General features: G+C 35.2%; 2 protein-coding genes across 2 annotated transcripts; one reads left to right on the top strand and one right to left on the bottom strand.

The window, feature by feature from the left end:
- Positions 1 to 1,833: 1,833 nt before the first annotated feature.
- Positions 1,834 to 10,594, bottom strand: GCK72_015396 (uncharacterized protein; the record flags this gene model as incomplete). Its single annotated transcript, XM_053730838.1, has 6 exons — positions 1,834 to 1,905; positions 3,594 to 3,735; positions 5,785 to 5,847; positions 9,666 to 9,783; positions 10,329 to 10,475; positions 10,525 to 10,594. 6 exons carry the CDS (start codon positions 10,592 to 10,594, stop codon positions 1,834 to 1,836), a joined length of 612 nt encoding a protein of 203 aa, XP_053585610.1.
- Positions 10,595 to 11,238: 644 nt separating this feature from the next.
- On the top strand, positions 11,239 to 12,320 carry GCK72_015397 (uncharacterized protein; the record flags this gene model as incomplete). Its single annotated transcript, XM_003091612.2, has 2 exons — positions 11,239 to 11,356; positions 12,169 to 12,320. The coding sequence occupies 2 exons, from the start codon at positions 11,239 to 11,241 to the stop codon at positions 12,318 to 12,320; spliced, it is 270 nt and encodes an 89-aa protein (XP_003091660.2).
- Positions 12,321 to 12,803: the final 483 nt, after the last annotated feature.

Here is a 12,803-nt window from a genome sequence, read left to right on the forward strand (position 1 = left end):
AATGCAGAAACAAATTGAAGATTAAAACTCGAAAAATTTAAATTTTTGATGAAACAGTGAAAAATTGTGTTTTACAGATTTTTGAGAAATTTATAGTCCATATGATCTCTAGCATTTTCAGACAAAAATCAAAGCTCTACGATAAGTTTGAAGGAAGTTCCTCTCAAAATTAAGGAGATTCTTAGTATCCAGTGTTGCCGAAGACCTAGATTAGAACGCTCTGAATTTCTCGGTCTGTGTTGAAACCGTTTATTATATATAATTCTTTGATAGCCCTTGAGCTCTTGGTCATTTTAAGCTTAAAATCAATATTATAGCTCAAAATAGAAAAAAGTTATGACCGCTCAAAGATTGGGTATGCTGTCTGCTGATTGCGCTGATAATAGACAGTCTCCATAAAAGTCCTGATAAAAACTATTCATTTGTGAGAAAAAACTAAAGTATTTGTATATGTCTGATAGCCCTTGACTTCACGGTTATTTTGAGACAAAAATCAAGTTTTTAACTCAAAACTGGAGAAAGTTACGGTCACTCAAAATCATGGAGGTTCTGGTATCCGTTGTTGCCGAAGACCTAGATTAGATCGTTCTGAAATTACAGTTTTGTACAAAAAATGTTTATAATTTATATGTATCTGATAGCACTTGATTTCACGGTTATTTTAAGACAAAAACCAAGTTTCTAGTTTGAAATTGAAAAAAGTTATGACCGCTCAAAGTTTGGGTATCGCTCTGTCTGCTGATAGCGCTGACAATAAACAGTCTAAGTTAGACCTCTGACAAAACTGTATATTTATAAGTAAAAACTAAAGTATTTATATAATTCTGATAGCCCTTGAGTTCACGGTTATTTTGAGATAAAAATCAATATTATAGCTAAAAATAGAAGAAAGTTACGGCCCCTGAAAGTCAAGGATTTTCTGGTACATGAAGATGACGTTAGAACGCTCTGAATTCCCCGTTTCAAATTGAAAGCAATGAATGTGTATATAATTCTGATAGCCCTTGAGTTCACGGTCATTTTTAGACAAAAATCAAAATTCTAGCTAAAAATAGAAGAAAGTTACGGCTCCTCAAAGTCAAGGATATTCTTAGTATCCAGTGTTGCTAATTACCTGAATTAGACGCCTCTGAAACTTCTCGGTTTGTGCTGAAACTGTTCATCATTTATATAATTCTGATAGCCCTTGAGTTCCCGGTCATTTTGAGCTTAAAACCAAATCTCTATATCAAAATTGAAAAAAGTTACGCCCCCTCAAAGATTAGGCAGTTCTCGCCGCTGTTCCCCTCCCTCTGATCGCGGACATTGGCATTTGAGTGAATTTTTTCGATTTTCATTAAAAAGTGGTTTTTTGGCAGAATTTCACAAGGATTATCATTGGTCACATTCAAAACTAAACACGCCTATTACATAAACTCATCATTATACTCTCTCTATACCCAGAGGCACCCCGCTGTCAACTTCGAAAAAGGGACCATTTAGGGCGGGCGGTACCGTCCAAAAAGGCACAAAAAGGGGGTCAAATTACATAATAATACAGGTGTATTCATATAAGGACCACTTTTATGCGGAAATTCTTTGAATTTCGGAGGAAAAAAGAACAAGAAAGGGACCAAAAAAATGACAACAATTGGAGTTTTTTCAAATGGAGAAAATAGGTTATTATGAATTTCAGAGAGAGAGGTAACAAAGAATACAATTATATATAGATGGAATGGGGGGAAGGATTACAGAAAAAAAAATTTCAAAAAAAATTTTTTTTTGAAAAAAATTTCAGACATAAGTATAGATTAATTGAGTTGAGAGGAGGTTTGTCGTCGGAAGTGTCTTCGATTAGTAATCCGATCTGTATTGTACATTCGTGTTCACACCGTGAACCGCAGTCGAGAATGAGCGGAGTTGCACCTGGAAATGGAGGGGAGAAATTGATTTTTGTTGTTTTTTTTTTTAGAAAAAAACTGATTTTTTATGGCAAAAATGTGTCAAAAAATGGAGATATGGGGTCTCCTGGACATGATTCAGAAAATTGGGCTGAAAATCTCGGTTTTTGAGCAGAAAAGTGCCCAAAAACCGAAATTTCCGGCTGAAAATATTCCAAAATCGAAAAATGGCTGAAAAATAGCGATTTTCGGCTGAAAATGATCTGAAATCGCAATTTTATGCTGAAAAAGTGCTCGAAAATCAGAATTTTTAGCTGTAAATGGTCTAAAATTGAATTGATTTGTATCATAAATGTGTTGATTTCCACACGGAATCCATCATTAATTTACAAAAAATGTAAATTTTTAGTTTTTTTCCCACAAAATTGTGCTTAAAGGGGCGGAGCTACCAAAAAGTTGTCAACTACAAATGTGATTTACGTGAGATTCTCCACATTTTGATAAATTTTTGTAGTTTGTAGCTTCGCAGAGCCCTGAGATACGGTAGGAGAGACGCAGAGAAGCTATAGTGTCTGATTGTCTGCGTCTCAAACGGTTTTATCTTAAAAAAGAGGATTCAGAAGATGTCAAATTTAGAATTTATCTGTTTTCAATCAATTTTTCGCTCAAAAACATGAATTTTTATCCCCGAAAACAGATTTTCACACGGAATCCATCATTTACAGCCTTAAAACATGTTCAGAAGACGTCATTTGGATTCTGAATCATCCAGAAGACCCGAAAATCGTTATTATCCATTTTTTGACAGATTTTTGCTCGAAAAAACCGATTTCACGACGATTTCTTTCAAAAAAAAAACTGATTTTTTAAGAAAAAAATCTGTCAAAAAATGGATAATAACGATTTTCGGGTCTTCTGGATGATTCAGAATCCAAATGACATCTTCTGAACATGTTTTAAGGCTGTAAATGATGGATTCCGTGTGAAAATCTATTTTCGGGATAGAAAATTCATGTTTTTGAGCAAAAAATTGATTGAAAACAGATAAATTCTAAATTTGACATCTTCTGAATCCTCTTTTTTAAGATAAAACCGTTAGAGACGCAGACAATCAGACACTATAGCCTCTCTGCGTCTCTCAGCTCCTACCGTATCTCAGGGCTCTGCGAAGCTACAAACTACAAAAATATACCAAAATGTAGAGAATTTCACGTGAATCACTTTTGTAGTTGACAACTTTTTGGTAGCTCCGCCCCTTTTAGCGCAATTTTGTGAAAAAAAACAAAAAATTCACATTTTTTGTAAATCGACAGAACACCGGCATAATCACAAATTTCTGGCAAAAACTGAATTGAAATCACGGAATTCTGATTTCGACGTCTTCTGAATGCTCCAGAATCCAAACGACGCCAAAAAAAATTACAAAAATCTGTTTTTTTTAATTTGAACAGAGAAAATCGACCCCAATCAGCAACTCATAATTTTGACGTCTTCAAAAAGCTCCAGAATCCAGATGACGTCATCTGGATTCTGGAGCTGTAAGATTCACTCTGAAGCATCAATGCTCATTTTGGAGCCTCCAGAAGCGATTTCTAATCGATTTTTCATCATTTTGGGCCCAAAAGAGACCAAAATAAGTCATTTTTTCATCATTTACATGAAAAATGGCCATAAAATTCATCAAAATCGCTTGAAATTCTGTTTCATCCTTACCGTCTCAGCATCCTGAATAAGATGTGCCTCTGATTCAGTCCAATCCTCTGGTGCTTGTGTATCTTTTCCAGTATAAATGAGCACATCGAATGAGACTGGCTCTTCGAGAAGTGGAAGAAATGACACTGATGCTGTGATTTGGCTGAAAATATGAGGAAAATTTATATACTTTTTGCTGAAAAAATGACTGAAAATGCACATTTTTCTGCTCAAAAATACCATTTTTCGGTCAAAAATCCTATTTTTCCGATCAAAAATCCCTTTTTTTTCTCAAAAATACCGTTTTTTGGTCAAAAATCCTATTTTCTGCTCAACAATCCTATTTTTTTGCTCAAAATCACCCATTTTTTTGCTCAAAAATCCCATTTTCTGGTCAAAAATAACGTTATTACGGCCAAAAATCCCATTTTTCGGTCAAAAATCCTATTTTCTGCTCAAAAATCCCATTTTCTGCTCAAAAATACCGTTTTTTGGTCAAAAATCCTATTTTCTGCTCAAAAATCCCATTTTCTGCTCAAAAATCCCATTTTTCCGATCAAAAATCCCATTTTTTCCGATCAAAAATCCCATTTTTCGGTCAAAAATCCTATTTTCTGCTCAAAAATCCCATTTTTCCGATCAAAAATACCGTTTTTTGGTCAAAAATCCTATTTTCTGCTCAAAAATCCCATTTTTCTGGTCAAAAATCCTCTTTTTCTTCTCAAAAATCCTTTTTCTGCTCAAAAATACCAGTTTTTGCTCAAAAAATCCTATTTTTTTGCTCAAAATCACTCGTTTTTTGGCCAAAAATTCTATTTTCTGGTCAAAAATAACGTTATTACGGCCAAAAATCCTTTTTTTTTTGCTCAAAATCTCCTATTTTTCCGTCCAAAATCTCCCTTCTTTTTTGCTCAAAAATGCACATTTTTCTGCTCAAAATCTACCAATTTTTCTATAATTTCCTTCTTTTAATACAAATATAATTGAGGATCATCTCCATTCCTCGTCTTCTCTCAACCAATTAGTCAAACAGGCGAGAAAAACCGTCTGTCGCCAACAATTCGACAACAGATGACGCTCTTTTTCGAACGGATTACTCTTCATAAGGAGATATAATTACGGTAGGAGGGGGACTCTTCTTTTTTGAATAAAAAGGGACCGAAATAATTTAATTTTATTTAATTGCAATTAAAAAGAAGTGAAGAGGTTGCCGCAGAAAAGCCAGAAAACGAAGGGACTGGGGTGTCTTCGACGCGTTTTTGAAATGAAATTCGAGTCAAATATACTCAATTGATGGTGGAAAGTAAAAAAACGAACAATTTGAGATGTCTGGGGCGACTTTAGCGCGCTTTCAACTTTTTTAAATATAAAAGACTGGCTGAAAGTCGAAAAACCAGAAAATGGAGGAAATGGGGTGTCTTTGATGCTTTTTTGGTTCATTTTGCTTTGAAAAACTGACATTTTCAGACTAAAAATAGCAAAATAACTGAATCTGAGATATCTTTGACGCGTTTTAAAATTATTTTGATTCAAAAATGCTCAATTTTGATGGAGGAAAGTGAAAAATTTGAAAAAAGAAGGAAAATATTGAGATGGCTGGCGTGACTTTTGCGCGTTTTTTGTTCGTTTTTGCTATGAAAAACAGCAAAAAACTCTGTCTGGAGTGTCTTTGACGCGTTTCGAACTTTTTTTGACAAAACATACAAATCTGGCTGAAAAGCGTAAATTTTTAGTCGAAAAAACCAGAAAATGGAGGTACTGGCGTGTCTTTGACGCGTTTTTAAAATGATTTTCGGGTGATTTTAATTAAAAAATACTCAATTTTGATGGGAGAAAGAGAAAATTTTCAGATGGCTGGGGGGAATTTAGCGCGTTTTTGGTTCATTTTGCTAAATTTTCAGACTGAAAATCAGAAAAAAATGCTGTCTGGGGTGTCTTTGACGCGTTTTGAACTTTTTTGGCAAAATATAAAAATCTGGCTGAAAATCGTGAATTTTTAGTCTGAAACCGCGATATTGTGTAAGAAATGACAATTTTTAGCTCAAAAACAATCGAAAAATGATTAAAAACTACTTAAATTAGCTTTAAATGATAATTTTAGACCGAAATTTTCAGTTTTTAGTCCAAAATTTTTGTTTTTTTTTGGCAAAGAATCCCTGATTTTCAACCAAACATTCCAATTTTTAATGCACATTTTCATATTTTCCCTTACCGAAGAACATCTCCAATCTCTTTCTGAATCGTCTTCTGATCCTTCGTGCGATGCGCGTTTTCGCTGAAAAATAGTAAAAAATTCAACAAATTACACCATTTTTGTTGAAAATCTGAATTTTTGAATAGAAAAATCGATTAAAAAACCTTAGAATCCCCTAGAAACCCCGAAAACTCAATTATCAAAAAGAAAAAAAAAGAAACTTCCCATGCCGGGAATCGAACCCGGGCCGCGTGGGTGAAAACCACGAATCCTAACCACTAGACCACATGGGAGGACGAGGAAACGAGGCGAGGAGGGTGTAGAGGAGAGTGGGGGGAGTCGAGGGGGGAGGGAGAGACGCGTTGAAGGCGCGCCAGTTAGACATTTTAGTGGGGTTTTGGGTTGATTTTAATACATTTTCAAACATTTTTTCGATATTTGTGGTGGTTTTGAGCGATTTCTCTTGCCTTTTGACTATTTTGACAGGTGAAAAGCGGAATTTCGAGAAAAAAATGTCGTAAAATCAGCGTGTGTTCTCATGAAAAGTCAGTTTCGGAGATACGCGTCGAAGGCGCGCCAGATAGACAATTTTGAGGGATTTCGGGTGGATTTTAACAATTTTTTGAGCAATTTTTCGAGCTTTGTGGTGGTTTTCACTGAATTTTATAAATTTCTGTTCTTTGATAATCGTTTTTGGGGTGAAATGGTGCTAATCTGATCAATTATTCAGAACACCACTATTTCAGCCCAAAACCGATTATCGAAGAACATAAATTTTTAAAATTCGGAGAAAACCACCACAAATATCGAAAAAATGTTTGAAAATGTATTAAAATTCACCCAAAATCACACAAAAGTGTCTATCTGGCGCGCCTTCGACGCGTCGAGTGTTTTATTGGAAAAAGCGTCAAAGGTGCCCCAGATTGGGCTATTTTGAAAGGTGAAAAGCGGAATTCCGAGACGAAAAACGGTCAAAATCAGAGAATTTCGGGTATTTTTGTACATTTATTGCTCAAAAATAATAACTTTTAACTGTGAAATCTTCAATTCAGAAATTGAGTCAATCAATTTAATTGACGGATTTTCGGTCATTTTCAGTCGATTTTCCCGGATTTTCGGTCATTTTCAGCCGATTTTGACGGATTTTCGGTCATTTTCAGCCGATTTTGACGGATTTTCGGTCATTGTCAGCCGATTTTGACGGATTTTCAGCCATTTTCATCGGATTACGACGGATTTTTCGTTATTTTTAGCCGATTTTGTCGAATTTTCATTAATGTTCAGTCGATTTTGACTGATTTTCATTAATGTTCAGTCGATTTTGACGGATTTTCATTAATGTTCAGTCGATTTTGACGGATTTTCGGTCATTTTCAGCCGATTTTGACGGATTTTCGGTCATTGTCAGCCGATTTTGACGGATTTTCAGTAATTTTCAGTCGATTTTGACGGATTTTCAGCCATTTTCATCGGATTACGACGGATTTTTCGTTATTTTTAGCCGATTTTGTCGAATTTTCATTAATGTTCAGTCGATTTTGTCGAATTTTCATTAATGTTCAGTCGATTTTGACGGATTTTCATTAATGTTCAGTCGATTTTGACGGATTTTCATTAATGTTCAGTCGATTTTGACGGATTTTCATTAATGTTCAGTCGATTTTGACGGATTTTCGGTCATTTTCAGCCGATTTTGGGTCATTTTTAACCACGACCATTATCGTCGTAGTTCCGGTCATTTAAACCTCAAAAAGCATCAAAATCAACTTCCGGTCGACCTCCCGCCGAGAGCTTCTCGGTCCGGAATCTAACGACCACCTGCTAAAGAGGGGGTCACATACACACTAATGTAGATTACGCAATTCACAGAATGCCGTGTGAAGTGATATCCCCTTAGAAGAAGAAGAAGAAGAAGACAGACAGTCCACTTGAATGTCATTGACATTTTGGATTGTTTTCCGAAAGGATTACGGTCAGGTGGGGGTTACGGTGTGATGAGATAACACATCTTTGACACCCAACCGGGTAAACAGGGGGGATTTGGGACAAATGGAAAGAGGGGTCGGTTTTTGTTTTTTTGACGGGCAAAAACCGACTAAAACCAATTTTTCCCCGGATTTTTCCCGGAGAAAAACCGATTTAACCAATTTTAATCGATTTGAAGTATCGGATTCTGGAAGCGGATAGAGCCCTCTAGAGCTTCGGCTTGAAGACGTGGATACGCTTCTGGAGCGTTGAGAAGAAGTCAGAATCTTCGAGAAGCTTCTGGAGAGTCTAGAACCTTCCTGACGTCATCAGGGGGCTTCAGAAGTTGATCAGAGAGGTTCTGACGTCTCCAGTAATCTGGAGCGTTCGGAAGACGTGACATTCCTTCAGATGGCCATTCTGAAGTCATTACGTTGATTTGACAGATTCAGAATGCGCCAGAAGACAGTTGAAAGCTTCTGAAGGTGTTTTCTGCGATTTTGAAGCGTCAAAAACCGTTTTGACGTCTTCTAAAGCAGATTCAGAAGTGACTCGATTGGTTCAGAAGCAGCTATAAGAATTAGATTTTGACGAATCTCTAGAATCGATCTAGAATCATCCACAAGATTCATTATGCTTCAGAATCTATTGAGGATAGAAACTGACGAAAAAAACCGAAATTTTTATACGAAAAATCTACATAAAATCGGGAAATTTGATGTGTTTCTGTCTGAAATTCTCGAAAAATTCGAATTTTTCAGTCAAAAACGGCGTAAATCTATGAAAATTAGTGATAAACTGATTCCAATTGGGAATTAAGCACGAACTTTGGGCAAAACGTCGGCTTTTCGATTGGTTGGCTGTGGGACACGTGATTTGTTCATTGTGATTTCAGCATGAGCGTACGAATATTTATCGAATTTCAGATAACCGAGAGAGACCGGAGCACAGTTTAGATGACAGCTATAAACCTGTAGCTGGTCAATAGAACGTTTCCTGAAGGCTCCAAAAGATCTACAATGTCCTCAAAGAGTCCAACTAGACGTGTCTTTCAGAATCCCACAGCCTTCTAGATGCTCCAGAATCTCAGTTAGCACACTTAGAAGCGTTCGATCTTCAAGATGGTTCTCTGGAGACGTCAGAAGTTTCAGAATACCTCAAAACAGAAGATTCTCAACTTTTCAAAGTCTTTCCAGATCTTCTTTCCAAATCCTCGAGTATTCGTTTTCTAAAAGCTTCGAAAGCTAGATAACTCAATTTATAGCGAATTGAATCCTTGAAAGCTCCAACTAGTTTCCGAATAGGGTTCTGAGCACAATTAGTGAATTTCAGTCAATTGAATTGGCTGAAAATTAGTCAAAAAACCGAAAAAAGGATTCTTGGCATAAAAACCACTAAAAATCGACTTTTAGCGGCAAAATAGCAAAACTACTGCGAGGATGAAAAACATCAGAAATCTGAGCACTACTGGAAGATTCAGATGCCACTTGACGTCTTTTAGACCCTCCAGAAGCTTGCTAGAAAATTCTGGGCTCTCTGAAACTGATCTTTGGTTTCTGGGTCTCACCACGAAATCACTAAAACTACTGTAACTCGGCCCATTCCGAGAGTTAAAATATGAAAATTATATGGTTCAAATCAGGAAAACAAGGGCTTTCGAACAAGATTCATATTTTCATCAAAAAACAAGCCGAGGATCTCAAAAAAAAAAGCGCTTTCGACATGAAAAATTAGTTTTTTTTTGGAGAAAAGTCAGCGAAATTCAGTCCCAAATCAAGTTTGGGGCCTCTAAATCGCTATTTCTGACAAATTTCGGATTCAGAATCGATTTTGATGAGGTCACAATGCTTCCAAACCCAAAAAAAAAACAAATTTTGCATCGATTTTCCATTCAAAATTTCAAATTTCCTCTAGTTTCCATCTGAATTTCCTACCCATCCTCATCAACATCTTCCGTATGAATATCGAATTGCCATCTCTCGACGACCGCCTTCGTCTTCACCTCTGAAATCACCATCACCAGCCGTTTCAGCTGTTTTTTTGCGAGCCAATCTGAAAAAAATTATCGATTTTCGTGTTTTTACATGAAAAATCGGGATTTTTCTAGTTTTTAGATGCAAAATTCTCAATTTTTCAGGTTTTTACATGAAAATTATTGATTTTTCAGGTTTTCTGAAGAATATTTACTGAAAAATCAAATTTCAGCCGATTTAGGCTTAAAAATCGCGATTTTCAGCTAAAAGAAGCTGAAAATAGTGCAAAAAGTATGTAATTTCTTTAAAATCGGAAGTTTTTAGTCAAAAAACCAATGAAACAGGAACAAATGATTTTGCGCCAAAGGTGCGCCAGATTTTCCGGATTTTTCACTAAATCTTCAGTTTTCGACAAAGAAATAGGTAAAAATAGTGTTTTGGTAGTGAAAACTGCGTTTTTTCCGATTTTAATCCAAAAAGCTGCTTTTTCGCTAGCGAATCTGTAAAAATTATCGACTTTTTGAGTTTTTACTTGAAAATTATCGATTTTTCAGGTTTTTACATGAAACATTATGATTTTTTCTAGTTTTTACATGAAAAATAAGGATTTTCCATGTTACATACACTCGACTTGTTTCAAAAGTGGCTTCATGAATGCTTCAAGCTTCTTATCGTTCGTAACGAACAACGCCAGTCCGTATTTCTTCTCCCGTTTAAAACTGTCACTCGGATACAATCCACGTTGATAGAGAATACTGCTTAGACCGAAATCTGCAAAAAAATCTGAAATTTTTGAGCCAAAATCGGCGGAAATCGATACCAAAGAACTCTTTGACGAGTTGTGCCGATCCTTTGAGGGAAATCGCGTTTTGCGTCTTTACCTCTGTCATTTCCTGGAATTTATGAAATCGTAAGAGGTTTCTAAGTAGAAAGCAAGGTTTTTCATGTGAAAATGAGACAAAAAATGGAAAAAATGATGAGAAATTGGTGAAATGAGGCGAAACAAATTCAAAAAATTGATTATTGGCGGCAAAACGAGAAACACGCCAACAAAATATCGAGTTTCGCGCCATACACCTCGTTGGCGTGTTTTCGGTTTTTTCGCGGACTCGTATCGAATTAATTGAAAAATCATCGATTTCAATCATTTCCAGTTCAAATTTTGTGATTTTTGTGCGTTTTTCGACATTTTTGAGTTGTTTTTATTAATAAGATGAGTTGTATTGCCAAAAATGCTACGGAATTCATCAAAACTTGGTAAAACTCGGTGGAAATCGATTTGACTTGTTTTTCCTAGGTATTAACTGGTTTTTTGCAGTTTTTGGCAGTTTTTATGTGATTTTAACGTTTAAAACGTATTTTTAAGTTCAAATTGCTATCCGAATTCATCGAAAATTATTATTTTTCAACATCAATCAATTTTCTTCGATTTTTTAAATTCTTAGCTCATTTTTCTCCAATTTTCAGCGTTTTTATGATTTTTTTGCTCAAAAAAGCTCCGAAACTCCGTTTTTACCTTATAAATCCCTTAAAAATGCATATTTCCATTCCAGATGAATCGCTTGGTAGTGATTTCCGCTCGTCGCATGGCGTCGGCCGCCCCGAAACCTCCACCGGAATTGAGCACGCCGAGAAGGCGAGACAAGTCGCTGGTAAGAAGAATCGATGGATTCTCGGTGAAAATCAGGGAAAAATTCGAGAAAAAATGCAAAAATTTTGTATTTTTTCCGATTTTTTTCTGGAAAAAATCGAATTTTTCTCTATTTTTTCACTGTTTTCTAAATAAAAACGAGGAAAATTGTGCCTGAACTTCAAAAAAATGACATTTTAGTTCTAAAAGTCTATAATTTTTCCATTTCCACTGCATTTTTTCGGTCAAAATTGACGAAAAACTGAATAGAATAGGTTGAAGATCACAAAAGAGACACTTTGAAAATTTATGAATTTAAGAAAATGTTATTTTACTCAGAAATAGTGGAAAACTCTTGAAATTATCATTAGAAATCGAAATTTTGACCTAAAATTCAAATTTTTCAGGTAAAAACCCTCGAAATCCATCAAATTCTAAAAAAATGTCCTTATTTTTGCACTATTTTCAGCTATTTTTAGCTAAAAATCGCAATTTTTCGCATAAATTGGCTGAAATTTGATTTTTTAGAAAATCTGAGAAAAACCTTCGGCGCAAAAAACTTCTAGGCGTGTCTACTCGTTTTTTGACTGAAAAATTGCTGTTTTTCCGTTTTTTAATAGATTTTTAGGAAATATTAATGTTTTTGCACTATTTTCTGATGTTTTTTCGGCTGAAAATCGCAATTTCTAGCATATTTTTTCAGGAAATCTGAAAAAAAAGCGGATTTTCAGAACCAAAATAATTTTTTAATAGAAATGTTGACCTAAAATTTAAAATTTTCAGGTAAAAAACCCTCGAAAATCAATAAATTCCCGTTAAAAATGTCAGTTTCAGGCGGAAAACCGGACTGGTCTCTTTACAAATGCGACGATTATCTGAAATTCGATAAATATTCGTACGCTCATGCTGAAATCACAATGAACAAATCACGTGTCCCACAGCCAACCAATCGAAAAGCCGACGTTTTGCCAAAAGTTCGTGCTTAATTCCTGGAGCAATTTGGAGCTCGTTTATCACTAATTTTCATAGATTTACGCCGTTTTTGTCTGAAAAATTCGAATTTTTTCGAAAATTTCAGTCAGGAACACATCAAATTTTCCCGATTTTATGTAGATTTTTCGTATAAAAAGTTTGGTTTTTTCGTGTTTTAATGTTTTTATTCGTTTTCATTGGCAGTTACCATGACTACCTTGGACAACCTGTTTCCATGGAAACAGGCGGCTTTTTTCATTTCTCTCTTTTTCCTTCATTTTACATTTATTTCTCTCAATTTTTCAGATTTTGATGTGAAAAACTCGATATTTTCAAAAATTTTGATCAAAAATCGGGAAAAACCGCAATTTTTACTATGAAAAATGAAGATTTTAGATAGAAATCTGGCGTACCTTCGGCGCAAAATTTTTTTCGTTTTCACTACAAACTAGCTTTTTTCCATTTTTCTACAGATTTTTGAGAAAATTACATACTTT

Source organism: Caenorhabditis remanei, chromosome IV (genome assembly GCF_010183535.1).
Source record: "Caenorhabditis remanei strain PX506 chromosome IV, whole genome shotgun sequence".
NCBI lineage: Eukaryota > Metazoa > Nematoda > Chromadorea > Rhabditida > Rhabditidae > Caenorhabditis > Caenorhabditis remanei.